At 41.6% G+C, this 23,163-nt stretch overlaps 1 protein-coding gene across 1 annotated transcript in view; it reads right to left on the reverse strand.

Annotated features, from left to right (window-relative positions):
• Window positions 1-3,205: 3,205 nt before the first annotated feature.
• The window catches only part of LOC308477090 (uncharacterized protein), a 49,481-nt gene continuing 29,523 nt past the window's right edge, over window positions 3,206-23,163 (reverse strand). The window contains exon 2 of the mRNA XM_081005345.1: window positions 3,206-3,936. Within this exon, the coding sequence (XP_080861471.1) occupies window positions 3,451-3,831 (381 nt within the window). The 5' untranslated portion in view covers window positions 3,832-3,936 and the 3' untranslated portion in view covers window positions 3,206-3,450. The remainder of the gene's footprint in view (window positions 3,937-23,163) is intronic.

Here is a 23,163-nt window from a genome sequence, read left to right on the forward strand (position 1 = left end):
TCTTGAGATCTAGGTCTTGGAGATGGGGGACCCAGGACTGGCAGGTTGAGGAGCCAACCAAACTGGGTCGGAGGAGGTTTTTTTTTTACTGCAGCCTGGCAACAGCTCTCCTGGATTGCCTATTCACCACTTCTTGTCATGATGTAGTTGGCAGGATCACCTGTCTGTTTCCAGGTGAATTGCAGCATGACAACGCTACATTCTTACATTTATATATGGGGGTGGGGAGGGAGAGAACAAGCCGCTTGTCTCCCTTGAGTTCCAGGCACATGTTTTTAGAAATAAATATGACCAAAGAATCTCACAGGGAAAAATAACTTGGGGGACGAAGTCATGAAAGAAAAGTAGTGGGTTAGAAAGTGTTAAACAGCACCCTAACTCCTCTACTTTTGACATTGTGCCAGGACATTTTAACATGGCATCATCTCAAATTAAAACTGGAAGCTATCCCTAGTGTCTTCATTTTCATTTATGGACTGCTAGATTTGGGAATTTGGTTCTGTTCCTTTTAAGATGGTGTACTCCTTTAAGAAACCAGATTTAGATATATATCCTTTAAAATCCTGCAGCTTCAGGGAAGTACAGATCCAGATTTTGGGGTGTAAACTCATATTTTCTTGAAATAATTTGCAACTATCATTATAATGCATCTACCGTTTAAAGTTACCACTGATGACTGTTTAAAATCAAGCAGAAAAGCAAAGACATCTTTGATGGATTATCAAGTTCTCCACATAGCATAGGATTGCAAAACGACACCATACCACTTATCTTTCAGCCCCATTAAGTTTAAGGCGATGAAATTGCTTTAAAGACTTTTGACAACTTCGGCTAGATTCTTTCTATCCCCTTTACCACTTCTACTTAGCCATTGTCACCATTTTGTCAGAAATTAATTCTGTTAGTGGTGAGGTTGGTAGGGATGTCAAACTGCTTTAAAAGGCTGGTAGTTGGATATGTAAGTATCAGTTTGCATCTGGAACTTTCTTAAAGTATCACCAGCATTCCCTTTTAACCCAAAACATTCATCCATAAGCCCTAAACTGTATCTTATTTAAGAAGTATGCATGTATTGTAATTGTACCAGGGCCAAATGAAAGAAGATGGGCCTCTGCCATGAGGGTGGTTTTCATAATTGCAACTCTTTTGATATCAGACTAGTGATTTTCATTAGTTTAATAGAAAGATACTTGAATCCTTTCCAGGAGCTGTTTAATGAATTACCCAGACTACCTCAACTGTTACAACAGCAGCAAAATCACCAGTGGCCAGATTCAATAGCAGCATTAAATAGATCTGCTCTTAGATTGCTAGGAGTCACATTGCTAAACAAGCAATGCCGCAAGTAAGTTAGCAAAGATGGTGGGGCAGAAGTTCTACATGATGATATACATATGTTCTGTGCTGACTGAAATCAATTTACGCACAAGCTGAATAAGCTACATCCTTGCCTATGTGCCAGTTTATATGCAAATATAAAAGTTTATTCTTTCTATCGCTGTTGCCTTTTCTGTTAGAATAATGCACTTTTTTTGGTAATGCTACGGGACCTCTTAAACTTGACAACACTTCGGACCTCAGCAAGCCTTAGGCTGTGTATACATTACTGTTTACTCTGGGTTCACTGCACTCCCAATGCTGTTTGTTTGAAGCTGAGAACACATCACCCGCAATCCATATGTGTCCTGTAACTTCTTGAGAAATGCTCATTTTTTATGTGCTTCCCCTCAAACCAATTTCCATCCAATTAAAACATGGAAGCAGCGGTTAAGCTGTGGTGTGTTCATTTCCCAAAAATCCAGGGATGTTAATACCAATATACTCATTTATCCGTCCTTACACTACAGGCTTTGTTTCTCATTCATTCTCTTTTGCTCGGTTATGAAGAGGTTGTAGTTCTTCTAGCCGAGAACCTCAGGGTCAAAGTTCAGGGTCCCTGCCCTGGCCTCCACAATGGGTGGTCTGCCCCGGCTGTTCCCCATGGCCTGTGCACTGAGCCTTTCAGCCTCCAAGTCCACTCACTAGCTCCTTGTGGGTGTAACCACTTTCTGCTTCCTGCCTGTTGCCACTGCTGGCTTTCTGTGCCCCCAGTTTTGTGCTACGCAGCTGTTCTACAGGTGTGCTTTTAGAAACCATGTATTGACAGAGCCCACAAATCTGGGGGTACGAGCCAGAATAACAATAAAAAATACAGTCAAATTTGTATAAATCACAAGAGAGTTGCATGGTATCAAACAGAGATGGCTAGAAGGCCTGGTTGAGCCTCTTGTTCTGAGGCCTCCTACAGAAGATGTATGGCCACACAATTTCACACAGCCTTTAGAACAGGCTTCCTCAACCTCAGCCCTCCAGATGTTTTGAGACTACAATTCCCATCATCCCTGACCACTGGTTCTGCTAGCTAGGGATCATAGGAGTCGTAGGCCAAAAACATCTGGAGGGCCGAGGTTGAGGAAGCCTGCTTCAGAACATTGCAGTAATGACCTTATTGGGAATATATAGTAACTCCCCTTAAAACACCAGGATGAACGGCCATTATTCATCTTCCCAAAGCTGCAAGCTTAGTTTTGCAATAGCACTGAAGTTCCTAGTTCAGGGGCTGGTTATTCAAATTATACTGAACTGTCTGTCTATGATAATTCGTGGGATTGTTTGAAAAACCAGTTTTGTGCTTTTAAGATGAATACTTCCTCAAAATTAGCCACATGGAACTTTAGGCCTTGTTATTGCTTTCCATTTTTTTATTTTTTGGCTCTGTTGCACATTACCTCAAACCCAGCCTCATACATGTGTTTTCCAGTTTAACTGATATTTTCCAGCATTAGTTTATAATAACCACATGGAAGACTTTCACATCAGCAGAGTTCTTGTTAACTGTTTAATTCAGTGAATGGAGATCTGCAGAAATGACTTAATGACACCTGCACACTGAACCGTACTTTCAATAGTTGAAAGTATAAAATGTATAGCAAATTAATATTTCTCATTTCCCAGTCATTCACACTTTATCTCTGCTTAACTTCTATTTGCAAACAAAGTAAAACAAAATAATTCATATCATATAGTAGAATATTGTTGTTGTTTAGTCGTTTAGTCGTGTCCGACTCTTCGTGACCCCATGGACCAGAGCACGCCAGGCACTCCTATCTTTCACTGCCTCCCGCAGTTTGGTCAGACTCCTGTTTGTAGCTTTGAGAACGCTGTCCAACCATCTTGTCCTCTGTCGTCCCCTTCTTCTTGTGCCCTCAATCTTTCCCAACATCAGGGTCTTTTCCAGGGAGTCTTCTCTTCTCATGAGGTGGCCAAAGTATTGGAGCCTCAGCTTCACGATCTGTCCTTCCAGTGAGCACTCAGGGCTGATTCCTTAAGAATGGATACGTTTGATCTTCTTGCAGTCCTTGGGACTCTCAAGAGTCTCCTCCAGCACCATAATTCAAAAGCATCAATTCTTCAGCGATCAGCCTTCTTTATGGTCCAGCTCTCATTTCCATACATCACTACTGGGAAAACCATGGCTTTAACTATATGGACCTTTGTTGGTAAGGTGATGTCTCTGCTTTTTAAGATGCTGTCTAGGTTTGCCATCGCCTTTCTCCCAAGGAGCAGGCGTCTTTTAATTTCGTGACTGCTGTCACCATCTGCAGTGATCATGGAGCCCAAGAAAGTAAAATCTCTCACTGCCTCCATTTCTTCCCCTTCTATTTGCCAGGAGATGATGGGCCCAGTGGCCATGATCTTCGTTTTTTTGATGTTGAGCTTCAGACCATATTTTGCGCTCACCTCTTTCACCCTCATTAAGAGGTTCTTTAATTCCTCCTCACTTTCTGCCATCAAAGTTGTGTCATCTGCATATCTGAGGTTGTTGATATTTCTTCCGGCAATCTTAATTCCGGCTTGGGATTCATCAAGCCCAGCCAATAGAAGAATATTAAAACACTACAAAAAAAAAAAAAAAAGCAGAAAAAGTTAGTTGAATCAGGCCCAGGGATCTCAGGTTGAAAAGAACTAAGGGTCTATTCCCATTGCAATTTAATATCTGAAGATGCTGCCTCAATCATAGAAATAGTAACAGGAATAGTAAGAGGATAATCTCTCTCTCTCTCCCCACTCTCTCTGACTAACCCAGACATCACAAATATTGAGTAACCAGGAATGAATCCATTTATTTTATTGCATTGCGTTCCACCTTTTTGTCCAATGAGCTCAAGGTGGTGTACTTGATTCTTCTGCTCCTCATTAATCCCTGCAAAGTAGCTTAGGCTGAAAGACAGTGACTGGCCATGGTAACTCATTGAGCTTCATGGCTGAGTGGGAATTTGAATCCCGGTCTCTCAGGTCCAACACACTAACGACAGCAGTTCCCACACATCTATAGTACAGTGGTACTTTGGGTTACAGATGCTTCAGGTTACAGACTCCGCTAACCCAGAAATAGTACCTTGGGTTTAGAACTTTGCTTCAGGATGAGAACAGAAATCACGTGGCGGCAGCGGGAGGCCCCATTGGCTAAAGTGGTACCTCAGGTTAAGAACAGTTTCAAGTTAAGAACGGACCTCCAGAACGAATTAAGTTCTTAACCCGAGGTACCACTGTATTGGTGGGATGAATTACAGACAAACTAAAGACAGTAAGACAGTATAACATATGACAGTTAGAACAAAACTTTCTGCAAATGTGCCACAAGCTGGACAATCACCCTAGAGGGAAGACAAGAGCTGTAAAATCCTTCTGTCTGTGGGTGAAGAGAAGAACAAATTATCCAAGAGCTTCAGGATTGAAAGAGTTGGATGGTGGCTAGACACAAAATTTGAATTATCTTGGGTTAATTGGTGGCAGTCCCTGTGTAAGGCTGATGAAGCAAAATGGATAGTCCCTTCCTTGGAAATGGCATGGTTGTTTCTCTTGCAAAAAGGTGAAAAGGACATCTATGCGTCTGTTCATTGTGGGCTCAGAATTTCAGGTGTTCTCTCCACCCCCCCACCCCCCACCCCCCGGTTGTTGTTTGTGGAATGCCTGAAATGAGTGGTGCGTTGTGTGTGCAAGAATGAGGTGCAGTGCTGACAACTAAGGTCTCGTTGTGACAAATGGGAGCCTGAATCACAGAGGGGCCTCCCATTGGCCACATTGGGACCTTTGTCTCAGGTGGCAGATCAGGGCCCACCCACCCTCTGGACTGCTGGCCACAGTCTGCCACTGTTTGGCATGCTGCTGCCAGGCACTTTTGCCAGGTGGTTCCCCCTGTCACCTTTCCCCCCTGCCCACCCACAGAGTGCGATTCATTGCAGTTCTCATTTGCTTTTGCCCAGCACTTTAAGTTAAAAATTGCAAAGGCACAGGAACTAGAGAACAGGGGGCAGAAATTTATGTATGGTAGAATATGAAGAATAATAGTCATGCTTTTGGTAGGAGTGTGTTCATCTCTCTAGGCTTTGTGCAAATTTACACCTACTCTGAATTGGATTTACTGCACCGTAGAGCACACACACTTTCCTGGGCTATTATATTATGGAGATTCTGAACCTAAAAATACATCAGGGGTATAGGGGTAAAGTTAACCAATCAGTCGAAATCCAGAGGGGGAATTTTGGATTATGTGATAGCCTGCTTTTTTCTCCCAACACTTCCTATGGAAATTATTCCCAGATTTGCAATTTAATTTTGCATATGGACACATTTTGCTGATGCCAAATTGCATGTGGTTTTATCATAAAGAGGGAGCTCAGTGCTGTGCTTGCTTCAGTCAGATACTGACCTGAGTACAGAACACAGAAGAGATCCAGAATAATACCCAGTCATTGTTCTCGTCCCAGAGGACCTAATCACGCAAGGTGCTGAGACCCCCTGATCTCCAGCTAAGTCCGTGCTCAGCACATTCTAGAAAGGGGGGGGGGCTGAAATGCTTTCCAGCCTCCCCCTTTCCTGTCTGAGAGTTGAACATATATAAAAATCAATTGTTAAAATAAAGTTGATTTTTTTCCCCTGTCACCTTTACAGGTCTGTTCCCCAGGATCGTAACTATTTATGTTTTATCACATTTTCACATGGAAAATGTGTGACAATGTTTTTCTTTGGACTTTTCAGGATCAGATTGATGAAGCAGAGTTCAAAGCCAGACATGCAGCAAAAGAGACAAAGGTTTAGTAATGAGCTTGAAATTTACAAAACACAGAAGCAAATATGGCTTTAATACATGATGTGACCCTTTATAAGGCTTGAAATTACTCTTCAAAAATCATTCTGGCTCGACTTCAGAGCACAGTGTATTGTGGGATACCACAGATTGACTTTGAGTAGTGGGCTGGTATTGCAGGAATTTTTTAATTTCCTGTAACTCACAACAATTCTCTTGCAGTTAAACCTTAGAAATGATCTTGCTGCAGTCCTTTTCTGAACAGGGTGTAAGTCAGTTCAGACTTATGCACACATGGATGCAAATCAAGGTGAAGTAAAACATGAAATACGAAATTATACACTTATTAAATCAAAATTTGAAAGTCTATAAACCATAAGTTTAAGGCACACTTAAAAAGCAAATTCTAATAAAAAGTAGCTTAAAACTGCAATCCCATAGCAGTGGCCTGGGAGTAAGTCCCAGTGAACTTAAAAGGGACTTGTATCTGAGTAGACATGGGCAGGGTTGTCCTGTTAATTTGCACTCACAGAGTGGGGAACAATTTGATACAACAAATGATCCTATTAGTAGCTTTGAATAATCCTTTAATTGACTATTCAAACACATTTCCCCAAAATATATCACGGTGCTGGTCCTGCATATCATATGTTTATTCTTGGAATAAATAAAAATATCCAGCCAACATAGACTTCTTTTCATTTCTGCAGGCAAACCACCATGGTAGTGATAACTTCCTGGAAACAATAAAAAGAATCACTGAACATTAGCGAAATTCCTACTTAAGTTCCATTTCCCCCTTCTGTATAGCAGCAGGACACAAGCAATTGGCTTGGTTCCTTGGCCACTCCTCTGCTAATGCGAAGATGGTGATTCCTGCCAGTTCCCTCTTTGGACTGTAGCCTCCCATCATCCCATAGTCTACCCCAATCTTTGAACTTTGATCAGAAGCACTGAAATAACATGGGGGGAGGGAGGGTCTGGGGGGTTACTCAGGTCAGCCCCTTTCCCCACCCTTACTGCACTTAGCAGCCAGACCCCTCCTACTCATGCCAGCATATGAATGGGCTTTCTGTGGGTACTAAGGTACATGTATAGAGCTCCTCCTCATGTGTGGCAGTCTGGTCCAGTGTGCGGCCAGAATCCATGCAAGGGAGCGAAGTATCCCTATCAGTATGTTGAGCAGTTGACTAGCAGGGGTTTCAGATTCAGCACTGATTGGGTAATTATTATTATTTATTAAACTTATATACCACCTTTTCTTTGAAGGGTGGTTCACAAGATAAAAATACAGAATAAAAGAACACAAAAAATAGTTAAAACAAAACAATAACACCCTCCACCACCACAAACACATTTAAAAGGCCACAAAATATTAACCAGCCCAAGGCTTGGTTGAAGAGGCATGTTTTCACCTGGTGCCTAAAGGTGTATAATGAAGGCACCAGACGAGCCTCCTTGGGGAGAGCATTCCACAAATGGAGCTGCTACAGAAAAGGCTCGTTCTTGTATTGTCACCCTCTGGACCTCTCATGGAGGAGGCACATGATGAACTAATGGACTACTGATATTACTGATGGACTGTACAGACCAAAGTTCACAGAGTCTGGCAGAATACACACACCTCCGCAAGTAGTGTCCCGCAACAGGAATCTGCACATACAGGTATGGTCAGAGTAGAGATCCTTCCATCCTCCTCCTTTTCTCCCCTCTTAGGTGCATTTTGAAAACACACACACACACACACACACACACACACACACACACACACCATAAAGCAAAAATTGGGTATAGCATTCCTCACCCCCATCATTAATTTAATATATTCCTGCATGTTCAAAACAAATTCATATTAGAACAAAATGATAACATGCACAATTGTAGCCTTTTCCAGAAGGGTAGCTGTGCTGAACTTTTGCAGTCAAAAGTACAAAAGTACAAATATTTTTTTGGCATTGAAAAGGCTAACAAATATGTTCATCAGGCACATGTACAGCAAGTTATGCACTTAATAACACTTCATGCCCCCGATGGACTGTAGTCCACAAAATCTTATGCTATAATAAATTTGTTAGTCTTGAAGGTGTTGTAAGAATCTTTGTTCTTTTTACATAATATTGTGTTTTTTAAAAAAGTAACTATTTTAAAACTCAGTAAATTACAAATGGTGCTGGACAGAAGTGAAAAAAAACAAACTTGCCTTACAGTGAAGGGAATTCTGTATACAAGAAGGATGCCAATCAAAATATTAAATGTTCATTTTAATATTTTGATCCTGACTTTATGCCTCTAAGAATCGGGAATGCGAGTTCTGGGTTGGGTTTTGTAGAAATGATATACAGCAACAACACTGATTAAAAAAGGTAACTTTATTTTATATGTTCTTGGAATTTCCCCTTTTTAAAAATAACACACAAATGATTGAAAGTTAAGCCATCTTAAGCAGACTAGAATCCTTCAAAAACAGGTCATAGAAAGAACTGAAGCTGAGCCAGTGACAAAACTTTAATAAGCAGGGAACATTTTATAATATCTGAGCCAGTAACAGAAGGATCCAAGCCCTTTGAAATGAGCAAGAATTTGATGGAACCATAAAGATTTTCTTTCCTGGAAAGAAGCAAGTAATTCATGTTTAAATATTCAGTGTAGTTACTTTCTAGTAAACTGCTCACCTCTTCACCAGAACCTTTGGGTTGTAGCCAGCTAAGTTATACACAGAGTAGACCCACTGAAATAAATCGAACTAATTTAACCATGGTCAATATTTGAATAGCTGTCCTATGTGTAGGACTGACATCAGAATAACCTATAGCCTTCCACAAGGAAGGCCCAACGTCACCCCTTGAGCTTTGTGGCTGAGTGGGGGCAGAGGTGGATTTAGGGGAGCACGACCAGTTCAGTTTCACTGGGTGCGGAGCCTTGAGGGCACTGCAGCTGCTGCCACGAGTCTGAGGTAGAATGAAAGGTGAGAGGCAGGGGGGAGGGATTTGGGTGTTGCACTGGGTGCCACTGAAATTTGATACCCCAAGGTCCGCCACTGGTGGGTATTCGAACCCTGCTCTCCCAGATCCTAGTCCAGTACTCTAACCACTACATGACATTGGTTCTGCTGTATTCACCATAGGAACTTCATTAATTTCATCTGCTTTTTTTTAGTGGCATTTGGGTGCGGGTTTTTCTTGACCTTGTGCTATTCCACAATACCATCAAATTGTGAAGGTTCATCTATCTTTTTGTATGCTGCGTCAAAATTATTGGCAGCATAAACTGTTGAAAAAATGGACTTGAAGCAGTGATCTTGGCATAGTATGCAACTCCTGCCCCCAACATTGGTCCCCTGATTCTAAGAGAAGTGTAACAGTCTGTCTGTATGTTTGGGAAATACATGAAGGTAAATATGGGGACAGCTGAAGGGGGAGGGGGCTCATTTAGTTCCACCTCAGCATGCCCATGATGCCAGTTTATGAATTCCTCCATAATTCCTCTGGAGAAACAAACCATCTGTTAAGAATCAAAAGGAAGCAACATTTATGCATTTAGTCATACATAAGAAGAGTTAGTACATAACTTTCTGTTTATACAATTCCCATGACTTTTTCTCCGAAGAATCATTGACAGCCGATATATCTTGTTTATAAGCCTTGAAATAACAATGTGGTTGCATACATTTTGAAGGGCTTCACAGAAAACACACAAGATAAAGATAAGCATCATAAAATTGAGCTTAAATAGGCCTTTTAAAAAGAACAAGTACCGCCATTTTATTGGGATCATAGAGTTTACTCATGAAACTGCACTTCTTAATTTACCTGTTAAAGTCTAGGTAGTTTCCTATCCATGCTGAAATACAAGTTTCCCAGATACGCGGAAGGGACATCATCGAGGAGTTATGGGCGTGCATATATGTTTGTGTTCTGTGGATCATGGTTTCCCAAAGTGTGGGTTGCCATTCCCCTAGGACTATGGAAAAAGTGGAGTGGGCTCATTAGCCCATCATTGCTGTGAGCCCAGATGTGGCCCCTTGAATCTCTCATACACTGTGTTGATTCAGAAAGCACCAATTAGGTAAGATTCATCTTCAACCTTCATTCAATTATGGCCACACAAAGCCTTCCCAATACACTTTCCATTGTGCAATTCACACATAAGTGAACCTACAGGGTAATCCTTCTATGGCAGTGTCACAAATGGTCACCTGTGCAACACCTCCAAATTTCACTCAGTTGCCACTTACTGTTTTCCTTCTGGAAAAAACAAACACCTGTGGCATGAAATGACTGAAAAATGCATCAAATTTTGCCATGAGGGTGTGTTCATTACCTCAACCAATGGGGTAGTAAAACACTTCATCATTTTTTCATAAGCAAATGGTCAGGGAAAGGTCAAGAAAGTGTGTGAGGTGTCAATTGGTTGTCACAAACCATATTTCTCCAAGCAAGGACAGTTTTCTTGTACGTTTCTTAATGGAGCCAGAAAAATGCCCCACGAAACCATTAACGTTAGTTGATGTTAGTTCTGAGTTGTAATAAAGTTTTTTTCTAGATAGCCTACAATATATTCATAACATTTTTACTGTAAAAGATAGTTTTTGTTGTTTGTAATTGAAAACAACCCCCTGTACATTGGAAATATCATTGGGGTAGAAAATACACCCCCAAGCATTAATGTGCCTTTCCTACACACACACTGCAAACTGAATCAAATTCTAGGCCCTGTTCCAGTCCCAGCCCACCATTTGCAAGGCTAGAAGGTTGCTGAGCAACTGCAATGGGATGGCAATTCCTCCTTGCATTGCCATGGGGCGGAGAGTTGCCGTTGGACTTTGAAGGGTAAGGAGGACAGGAGAAATGTAAAAGAAAGAGCAGCATAGGCTAGCAGGAGGAAGGAAGTTAGCTTGGAATATCCCCTCCAGTGCATCAAAAGCCATCCATCTGGTTTTATGCCATATAGTGCATCTTACTGAGTGTAGGTGGGAGGGCCACACCCGCACACTATTTCTGTGCTGACATGTCATAATCATCATCATCATCATCATCATCATCATCATCATCTCATTGCTATTCAGAAACAGGAAAAGGTTTCTATTGGCACACATAACACCAAACATCCGAACACATAAAAGTAAAGCCTAGGCTTTCATGCCAGAAAGGAAGTTGTTCTAAAGAGCCTCCAATAAATGCGAACAACACATGGCCCCCAGTTTGAGGATTTTATCAGCTGCCATGGAACAAGACTCATTATGATCTAAACACTTCTGACAGTTTTTCTCATGACTTCATCAAGTCCCCCTAATGAAATCATCAACGTCGAAACCTGGGCAAGGACAGCTAAGGTATCACCTTGGATATGGGAATCGATATTATATGAAACAATGTCAGCGCTGGATTTTGCTGTGAGGAATGACCTCTCAATCCGGGGCTGTTATTGTAAATAGGGGATCAGCTTTCCACGGCTTTGTTGAGGAGGGCTACGAAAAGGACAAAAGGCTCGAGGCCAAAGCTGAAGTGCAGATGTTAAATGCAAACAAAATCAAGAGTTGAAGCATGACCAATTTAATGCCTGTCCTAACTTGTACATGAGATATCCACTTGCAAGCTGCCCAGGGAGAGGTTGTGATTTTGCCTTCTCCCGATGCCCTGCCATTTCCTTTTGATCTTTTGATAGCAAGAGCCAGAAGCTACTGCTCCTTTACTATAGCTTGCATAGACAGTTATATTCCCCCTTAATGCAGACAGATGATATGGGCTGAAGTGTCCATTTATTTGATAGCTAAACCCCAGTGATCTCTGCGAAAATAAAATAACACCGTTGTCTATGTGAGCAGGGAAACCACACAGAAGACAGCTTTTCAGATAATGGAGCCCCCAGTGGACAATTGTTCGCCCATTTCAATTTACACAGCTGGCTGTCATGTCCCAAGAAGATGCCTTAGGACTCAGAGCCATGGAAAGTAAATTACTATCTCATTCCAAACAACATCATTTCCCTTTGCTCTGGGCAAAATTTGAGGTATGTTAATACAACAATGTTAGGAAATCAGCATTGCTTCTGTTGGCACAACATTTAACCTGTGTAGAAATGCCAAACGCATTGAAAGAGTGAAAGTGAACTTTTCTTAAAGGAGGAGGGAGACGTAATGCACATAATTGATGAGGCTCTTCCATTTCTGAGAGATCAAAAATAAAAAGGAAAGCTCAGCGGGGGTAGGAGTGGGGTGGGCAGTCATATGATAATAGAATTTGCTGTTATAGGGTTGCCATACATCTGAAATTTCCTGGACATATCTGGAATACCGCATTCGGCAGCAGCATGCAGGCAGAAATCGGCAAAAAGACATTGAAAATCCGAACGTATGTCAGCCCCTGCTGGCAGTGCTGTTTTTGCTGATTTTACATAAAAACAGCTAAAAAACAGCAATTCTTAATGCGATTATGCCAAAAAAGCTCAACTACTAAAACTAAGAAAGCTCAACGACTTTGGGCAAAACTAAAAAAAGCTCAAAAACCTGGGCCCTCTGGTTTTTCATTGTTTGAAATATGGCAACCCTACTGTTGGATAAAAAAAAGAGAGGGAATATTGATGTGTAAGAGTGCAATTTTCTGAAACAGCTAACTTTCAAAACAGACATGAATACACGAGTTTTAAAAATGTATATAAGTTCACCTTAAAGTATCTGCCATGCCATACGTACTGTATAGAGAAGCCTGCTCTTTTAAAGATTCACTTACTTCTAATTCTCTTAATATGAGAAAAGTTCCTTGCAGAACATGGTCTTCGGAGCAGAACTTCAGTTCCTAAGAAACTCAGTTTTCACCTACCAAATAAAGAAGGCATGGCAAAGCAGGGGGGTCAAAAGACTTGGGGAGGGGCAGGCCCATGACTGAAATTTGCATTCAATTTGTATGTATTGATGTAAATTTAGGGTGACTTTCAGAGGGAAAACCATTCTGCAAACAAAGCAAATAACACAACACAAAATGGGAGAAGGGGCAGGAGGTCTGGGGGCTAGTGAGAAAGATCTGAGGTTTGGATCTTCTGGGCCACCTGCTAAGAATGTCCCTGATGTCAAGGTGGTGTTCCAGCTCTCCTAGTTGCCACTTTTTGATTCAAAGCTCACAAAGTCAGAAGTGCACCTGGTCTCATTCACCTCAGTGCTGGGGGCACTGCTGCACACATAATGGTGATTGCTGGCCTCTAGAGTGTATCTGGACCAAACCTCAATGTTCAGCTTTTCATTACATTCACAGCTTCCTGCCTGTCTCTTGCGATCCCATTTATGTTCTGCGACTCATACTTCTTAATGTCCAGAGCTAGCTTCAGAGGGTAGCAAAGTAAGGCATTTGCCTGAGCCCCAAGACCAGCAGAGGGCCCACCACCCTAGCTGTGCTGTCATTTTCACTTTGCAAAGAATTATTCAAGAGGATCAGATGCAACCTAAAATAATGACCTTCTCCAGGGGGCTCGCTGATGGTGCTGTGACCTACAGCCACCCCAACGGTGGAACCAGCACTGCGTCAGTTTCTTGATGCTAAAGAATTCTCATCCCAAATGCTCCAAGTGCATAGAAGCTGAGAAAATTGAACTCACACACAAACACACACACACACACACACACACACAGGGCACAGACAAAATTTCATCAGCTCTGAAAGAAAGATGTAAGAACGTAGGGAGAGCCCTTGTGTATCTTACCAAAGCCCTATCTAACCCAGCATCCTATTTTCCACAGTGGCCAACCAGATGCCTATAGGAAGCCTGCAAGCAGGACACAAGGGCAATAGCCCTATCCCACTTTTGCTGCCCAACACCATGTGTGGAACTTCGCTGTCTGCACACTTTTGGAGCACATTTCTGGTTTCACATGTGGAAATCCCATGTTTACATGCAAGCATACCTGGCGCAGCAGGTGAGGGAATCACATTTAATTCTGGTATGATATATATGGTTGAGAGCCTCGCTTTCTGTTGGTTGTTTTCTTTATTTCTTTATCCGCAGAAGAGAGAGAGACTGAACTTTGCACAAAATAGTGTAAAACATTAGATGCAAGCCAGTGCGATATATTTCAAGGATTATCAACAATTGCAAGGGAGTAATCTGACTGTGAATTCATTATCACTGAGGATACTTGCACATGCTGAGTTTATAAATTTGATAATGCTTGGTTTATGAGTTTGATTACTGAGCTGAATTACAGCTCATACTCATTATCTCAATTAATGCATGCTTTACCACTGTGCTGAAAATAACAAAAGTCACAATCAAATGCTAATCAAATAAACTTCTCATAATCAATGGCTATTATATCTGAAACCTCATGGCACAGTCCCGAAAGAACAGAGAAGAGCAAATATAGACACTGCCAGTCCTAATCGACAGGCCTAGGCTAGATGGATGAATTGTCTTGCTTGGTATCATTTAGCTTCCTGTATTCCTGAGTATAAGGCAGGTGGTAGGCTCGGAACTAATTGTGTTTACCTCATTGTGCTGGATGGAAGGTGGGAAAGAAGTTCTTCCCTACTCCGGACTGTATAAAAGTAGGGAGCCTTTGCCATGGATGAAAAGGCCACCAGTGACTACTCACAATGATGGCTATGCTCTGCCTTCATAACTGGAGGCAGTATCCTTCTGAATACCAATCGCTGGAGGGAAGAGTGCTCTTGCGCTCTTGTGTCTTGCTTGAGGATTTCTCACAGGCATCTGGTTGGCCTCTGTGGGAGCAGAATGCTTTACTAGATGGGTCATTGGAGTGATCCAACTGGCTCTTCCATCTTCCGCATGGTGGCTCCCTTGTAATCAAGCTTGTGATCACTCAAATGGTGCAATCCACTCACAATTGCATCTCAACATTCATTTTAATTTTCCTGCCACACTTGCCCCTCTGGAATATTCTTCTTTGCCCTCACTCCTTACGGGCCCATAAGACAGCAAATTTGTTAATTATTAATACAGAATTCTCTAATGTGTTAATTTCCAACATGGAGAGACAGGCCCATTCAACTGAAAATAATGAATGTATGTGCTTGTGGGAGCCGACCAGCAGCATGGTAATAGGCTCCACCCTGAGCTGTGAGCATTCATTATAACAACAAGATTATCTATCCATCATCTATCTATCTGGAAGATTTTTTAAAAAAAGGAATCTTGCTTTTCACAGGTTCTTGGTCACATGGAGAAAGCTTATATGTGCATGGGCTTTCTACAGATGTTATAACAAATGCATGTAGGTCAGAGTAGAACCTGCAGCACTGCCATCACCTGAAACCCACTATATCTGTTTATTATCTCCAGTTGGACAAATGTATCCATAACCATCCAAGAAACTCATGGTTTGAAACCAGGCACAGAGAAGATGCTACCTCCTAGAACAGAAGTTGGGGAACCATTTCTGTTCAGTGAGCCAATTCAGAAAGAGGCCGCCTCTATGTAGGTCACATTTGGCAGGTAGGCCACCAAATTACCTGATGTCACATGATGTAAGGTGGACTGGATCTTGCTAGGAAGCACCTGGGCTTGCATGCAGCACCAAATTTAAAGCATGCTGGCTGCAAGCCCAGCTGCAAAGGGAGTGCAGAGTGAATTTGGTTTGTGGGCCAGAGGTTTCCCACTGCTCTACCAGCAGATTGTACATGTTCACATATTCCTGTGAAGTGAAAATAAAAGATGTGCATAAGAAGCAGAGGAGTGATAGGTCAGGACCACAAAGGAACACTGTCCAGTAACAGCTTCAAAGCTTCAGTTCAGATTTGTATTTTCTCTGACTTCACCTAAACTCTCACACCCTACATGAAAGAAACCAAGATCAAATGTTGACATTAAAATGGTTGTGCATCTTACTAAATCCCTGGGAAATCCACACTTATCATTTGTTTACAAGTGGAGCAGGAAATGATCTAAGCTTCATCAGCTGTAAATTGAAACCCAGATTTCCTTAGATCAAGTGGGCTTACTCTTCATGCAGAAAATTAGATATGATAGCTAAAGCACAAAAAGCTCGTAATGTATTAGCCAACCTTTGTCATTCTGTCAAATGTGATCACCTGTTTAGACCATTCCTTGCACTTGATATAGGTAGTTACATTTTGCAAGATGGTTGTTAAAGGCACTGTGTCTCCAATCACTTTTTCTTGAATACAATAGCAGCAATAGCAACTAATTACTTAAATGGGGCTTAAAACCTCTTTCTTTGACTGCTTTAATGTGTCACACAGTGATCATGAAATGAGATAGCACTTTCTTTTCACGTGTACTTTGATATTACATAATCATTACCATTGTTTGGGAGTCATTCTTTCCAATCCCCAGAAAATGTGGCCCCACCAGGATTCCCACCCAATTTTCTTTTCATGCCTCTGCATCTTTCTCAGGTATAAGAAACGCAGTATGCAGGTAAGCAAAACAGGGATTTTGATCTTCACCAGTGCAATGCTCCTTGCTTGGCTTGTTCGACAAAGGAACTGAATAAGCTCAATGGTGCTATTCTTTTCAATTCTAATGAAATACTGCCAAAATCTCCATCACCACTTTAAGCCAAGGGTTTCATGCTCTTTGCTAAAAGGGTCCCATAAGGGATTTTATATTTTATTGGATTCATCATTTAACAGTCCTGCTTCTTGCTGTAGAAATCGCATAATTCTTTAGTTCATTTTGCTAAGGTATGCCTAGCCCTTTCACTCTCAGATCCATTCAGTTGGATAGGCCACAATCCTATACCCAGTTTCCTGGGAGTAAACCCCTCTCAACTTAATGGGACTTACTTCTAATGTAGACGTGTAAAAGATTGTGCTGTCAGTCTGTTTGTTGCCACTGAAATCAATTAGCTACTTGTGATTAAATTTTCACATTTTTTTTCATGAGATCTAAGTGTGACTAATTTACTCATCTGGATCAAACCATCTTAGCTTCTTCAGATTCACAATTCAGTGTTCTGCTAAACCCACGGATAAGTTTTGATTTGCCATATGGTAGTCTTTGGCTACAATCTAAAGTAAAGTTCACCGTATCACCTGGGATGTATTTCTGAACAAAGATTGGGCTTGTTGAATCACTGGGCCATTCCACAGCCCTTTAAACCACTGCTCTAAAAAAGTAAGAATGTTATTGGACTGAGCTGAGATCATATTTTTGTCTCAGTCATGGCTGACAAGGGATAAACCTCTCTTCCTCCTGAGCTGAAAGCCCTTCTCCCCCAACTACCCGTTAATGAAGAAAAAGCAAAGGAGTAACTGCATGCTATGCAAGCTGTGTAATGTGTAACTTGGCCCTGTTCTTTGTGAAGTTTCATTCATGAATGATAGACTGTGGCTGCATATACACCAACACCTCTCTAATCGTTTTTCTCATGGTCAACATGATGCTCTCAAAGTCGATTTATTCTAGATTCTGCCATCCACAAGGCTTCCTGGTTCATGCAGATTTTTCCTGCTCTTTGAACTACCATATTTGTGTCTATGCAGCCTTCAAACACACACAGTGTGGAATTTCATGTAGGACAGCGGCACTTCTGCAAAGAGATATGAGGATCATTTGCCCCAAAGAATGGATGTTTCCCATTTTTTGCATGTCCAATGAAAGCTTCCATTATGCTCCCTTTCTCGAAGAAGCAATTTTCTTATTCAAACCAGTCAAGAGGCATTTTCCTATACAATAGGCTTGTCGTTGATTACTCTCATTATTGCTTCCATTCTCTGTTAGAATTGGAGTAATTGATACTTTCAATGCATGCCTATTAGAAAGGTAATTTCATATTGTACCTGGTATCTGGCCAGGTAAGGAGCAAGGTTCTGAAGGCAGTTTCATTACCATAATCATTTAATGAGGTCAATCACAAGTCCATACAAACTCAGATTAGTATGACTTAATTAAGCTTTTAGAAAATGATCAAGTACCATCTATTAGGATTTTCAGAATATGATTCAGGCCAATTAGACCGTTTCCTCTTCGATGAAAGGGGTAATAGGAGGTACTCAGGTTACTTTCCAGGTGAAGCAGCAATTTTGCCATTGTTGCCATAGAGTGAAAAAGCTTGGCCAGTGAGAAAACACTAAGCATCAAGGATCACAGACATTTCATATCGTGCAGCTGTGATGACATGCAGGGAGAGATGGTGTAATCTCCCTCCTTCTGACAAAGCATTGGTAATGACAGCCGAGACTGGGGCAGGGTTGTGCTTAAAGCTCTTCCAGCTTCAGCTCAAGAAAAAGGAGGCGACTGCTGCAACACACACACACACACACACACACACACACACACACACACACAGCTTTATAAGAGAGCAATCATTCAGTTTGAAAGTGCATCAAAACAATAACCGCTGGCAGAAAGATCTGAAGTACACCCTCATTATTTCCAATAGCCTGGAGAATATATAAAACAGCCAGTGCAGCAGGGACCCAGATGCACTCAGAGCTCCAGAATGGCCAAAAGCCTGAATTTGCCGCAGCAAAGAGAGGCGGCTGTGCGTCCCATGACTTGTGTTGCTTGTTTGATGATCAACATGGAGGTGGTTGGCAAAAGGAACAGCCAGAGAGACCTGGAAAAGGAGAAGCAACAGGAGGCCCCAGTCAACAAGGAGTTTTTCCATGGTTATCCTCCCCGTTTGAGCTTTCATTTCACCCAACTGTTCATTTAATGTAGGGTTGGGGAGCCTGCGGCCATCCAGATATTGTTAAAATCCATCTCCCATCATCCTTGACCAATAGCCATGCAGGCTGGGGCTGGTGGGAGTAAGAGTCAAGCAAGGTCTAAGGGAGCTGCAGGTTCCCTGAGTGAACGTTAGGTCAATGTATTCTGGAGCTAAAGAGAGAACATACTTCAGTAAACCTTCCAGAAAGAGAGATATCATTCAGGGCTAGGTCAAGTGTTCTTGAAGAAGAAGAAGAAGAAGAAGAAGAAGAAGAAGAAGAAGAAGAAGAGTACCCTAAGGAGTCTCAAAGCGGCTAACAATCTCCTTTCCCTTCCTCCCCCACAACAAACACTCTGTGAGGTAAGTGGGGCTGAGAGACTTCAAAGAAGTGTGACTAGCCCAAGGTCACCCAGCAGCTTCATGTGGAGGAGCGGGGAGGCGAAACCGGTTCACCAGATTACAAGTCCACCGCTCTTAACCACTCCACCACACCCACTCACAGGAAGTTCTTTTCCTGATCCCAGGCATGTGAGGGGCATTTTCTTGGATACTTGCCATCGATAGTAACACAAAGGCATTCTGCATATGCTCAGAGGCACTGTTTTAGTTGCTGTGCAAGTTTACAGGCTCAGTTCTTAGCATATACTAAGCCGCTGAATTTGGTAGCAACTTCAGGATCCTTCTTTGCTGTCATTTTGGAAACACATTTATAAATTCAAAACATGCTCTGGATCAGGGCCTGATGGGCTACAGGAAAAGGCAGGGCTGCCAGGGTTGTGATAAAATTCCACACCATCTTTGCTGGTTACTTGCTGGTACAGCTTCTCAGTGAGAAAGAAGTCTTTCACATAGCCTTGCCAACTTAGCTCTGGATGCAGCGGGGAGTTCTCCTGTTGACCCAGGTCACTAATCACCTGTGTTCCACTCAGAGTTGGCAGGAATGAACATCAGCTGAGCAGATTTGGGTAAGTTTGCATTAAAATGGAAAGTCTGTACGCTCATGACCCTCTAGTTTCAACACCATAGAAATGTCTTTCCAACCTGGTGCTTTCCAGATATTTTAGACAACGCTATGGTGGTTGGGGCTGATGGGAGTTGTACAAGCATCTGAAAGGCACCAAGTTTGGAAAAGGTTGGTACAGACCTTCAGCCAGGCCCAATAAAGTGCATGTAGTGGAAAGAAAACAATCTGTTCTAATTGCATTGGACAAAGTGAACATTTTGCTTCAATATGGCCTCATTTTCTAAGTGAACATTTCTGAGATGGTAGTGTTAATTAATGAGAATAATGTGTAATTTGGCTCTCATTTTCAATTTATGCAAGTCTTTTTATTTTGCAGGAAAAAAGGATACTGTCAACTTAAAAGTCACACTTCTCGATGATTTCTATATATATATATATATATATATATATATATATATATATAGTATTGCTTCCTACAGATTGTAATTAAAAATGTCACAGAAAACAGCGCCTCTGCATTTGTTTAGCTTCTCAAGTTTAATAACATAATAATGATGGTCATGCTGGCAAGACACTATTTATTAAGGTTGAGGGTTAAAATGGAATGCCACCACAACATAAATTCTATGGGTTGCATCCAAAGGCTCATTTCCATTGATGGAAATACTCTGTCTGCTGAAGGAAGAGTCTTTCAGTAGAAAGGAGTTCCTTCCATAGGAGGAGAAAAACCTTTCAAACAAAACCAGATGCTAATCTGCATTAAGACAAGCAATGTATGTGAAATACCTGTGCTACATGGAAGTGAGTTGTATCACCTTGGTGTCGGTGACAGTGCTGAGTCTAGTTTTCCTCACATCATTTTTAAAAAGAAGGATAACAAATAATGGCTTTCATTACTGCTCATAGCATGTACACCATACACCGTGAGAGACAGAAAGGAAAGATGAGCATGCTAAAACAATATCGTGTTTTTAGTAAAGTTTCCACCCTTCCTCAAAACAGCATGTGCTTGTGGTTGTTATTTGCATATGTTAATTCATCCAAATATTTGCAAGTTTAAAATTAACCTGTCAGACAAGATGAAACTGATAGAAGTGTCTGGTGAACCTACATATGAGTCAGGCAAGCCTCTAAATTTGCCCTATTCTCTTTGCAAAAGATGATTATCATATAAAGAAGCGTTCTAGCCATTTGGAAAACTGGACAGTCCAAACTAGTTTCCTTTTCTTCCTTGTATGAAGTTCATAAACTTCCATTCTGCATTATAGACTTATTGCAGACTTAAGGGGTGCATTATAAATACATGTTATATTAAATAAAACTGTTGCATTTGAGGTGCATATGTATTTCTTCATCATGTGAACATTGCCTGAATTGCCTACTTCCCCTGTGTTTCTGTGATATACAAAGAAACTTTGGAGCCTGTTTCACAAAATCCAAATATATACTTGCCTGAAGTGTACCTCACTTTTCTTCTTTTTATGCCTAGTCCTGTACATGAAATGGGAAAAATGCCTAGGTACACAACAGCAAGTACACAACACCTGCAATATGCACTCATTAAAACTTCAGTGTGTGATATGTTGTTGACCCATTATCTGCAAATTCTGCAGAAGAAATATGTCATAGATATTATTTAGATATTGTTTACTAAATGAATTGCATGGTTAGGAGGAACTTGAGCGGCAGATGATTTTCTGCCGGGGTGGGGAAGTGCCTGAAAGGTTGAAAGAAACTCTGATGGAAGATTCTAGATCCTTTTAGGATACTGAAAATCTGAGACCACTGAAAAATGTATGTGAATTATTTCTATGTCTGTTTTATCTATAAAACCTTTTGCACCTCTCCCTTCATTCCTCAAAAGGTTCCTCAGTTACAGAAACTGTAGCGAATAGATTTAGAACTGTTTGTGCATCACTCTTTTGTATGGGGATCACGTGCTTCCAGTTTTATTCATTTACTGGTTTATAATGTACATACCCCACCTTTGCTCTATGGAACTCAAGGTGGCACCCAACATAGACTGCCCAGGTGGTCTCCCATCTTAAGCACTGACCATACCTGGACCTGCTCAGTGTTATGTCCTCATCATTTGCCTTCAGGCTATGTCATGGGAGGAGATATGTACCGGTATGTTCATTTTGATTAGCATCTGAAGATTTCACCAGTGGGCAGCTTGCAGGACCAGTCCAAGACCTTTTGCTCCCTGAGGCAAAGGGCAAGATGGTGACACCTCCCCATTCCATGTACAGAAGTTGACTATGTTCACAAGTGAATCTTATTTCAGCAATGGCAACAGGATAGTGTCCCCCACAGCACTTGAAGTAGCAGCACAGGCTGTAGTTCTGTCCCCCAACAGAGGGAAACAGTGAGGAGTGGGAGTACAAGAACAGCCAAGGAGGTACTGCCACTGCCTTCCCCAGCACCTACCATCTGGGGTGACAACCTCATGCTTCCTAATGATAGGGCTGGCCCTAGTAGTTTGAAAAGTGACACGAATGTGGAATTGAGGTTCCACCTGCAAGATATTCAAGTGCAAGTTGCAGCACAAGTGTTTTGGACCTATTCATGTGTTGTTTTCCTCTGTGTTTTGCATCTGCCTGACTCCCTTGTGTCTCCGTACTTCATAAATGCCACTTTCAGTTAGATTCAGGTCCAATGATGAATTTTAGTCTGTACCAAGCTAGCCCCACCCGAAATTCACATCCTACTGGTTTCCACCCAAAGTATGCCAAGGACCATGCGATTCCTATGACTGTAACATTCATCAGCACCGAAGTCCACTCTGCCTCTCTCCAGTTGCTCCCATGAGGAATATATTATGTATATTTGCTTCACACTGCATGTCATTTGCACCCCTCCCTCCAGTAAATCCCCATTTGTGTTCCCATTTGGACCCAGCAGTAGTTCAGATTTTGCGTCTTAGTGGTTTCTTAGTGGTAAGCATATGTTTGAATGACTCAATGAGTGGAACAGATTTGAGGAGAGCGAAGGACAGTGGAAAATAATAATAAAAAAGGCAATCTGGGGAAGCATGTGCCAAAGGTAAAAACAATTGCCAGCAAATTAATATTTGGAGCAAATTAGAACCTCATTTAAAGCCAATGAAAAAGTAGGCGCATGAGATGCTCATCCTTGGTCTCATGCCTGCTCCAGGTTAGCTATAAATCAGTCCAAAATAAATAACTATATGAATCCTTTGCTTTGTTCAGTGGTATCTCCAGCAGGGATGTGAATGTTCATTATGAATAGCGGCTGAAGGCTTCACCACTCGGCAGTTTTATAAATACTAATGAGTGACATATTGAGAAAAATTGTACCTACAAAAGCAAAGTCTTCTGCCATGCAAATGAGGCCCCAATTCCCTACAGATAAGAATCTTTTTGATGGAGCACATGCAAAATCTACAGCTCTTAATTCTTTCATTAGTATTCCAGGCAGACGATT

Source organism: Podarcis pityusensis (assembly GCF_964106645.2).
Source record: "Podarcis pityusensis genome assembly, chromosome: 5".
NCBI classification, from domain to species: Eukaryota; Metazoa; Chordata; class Lepidosauria; order Squamata; family Lacertidae; genus Podarcis; species Podarcis pityusensis.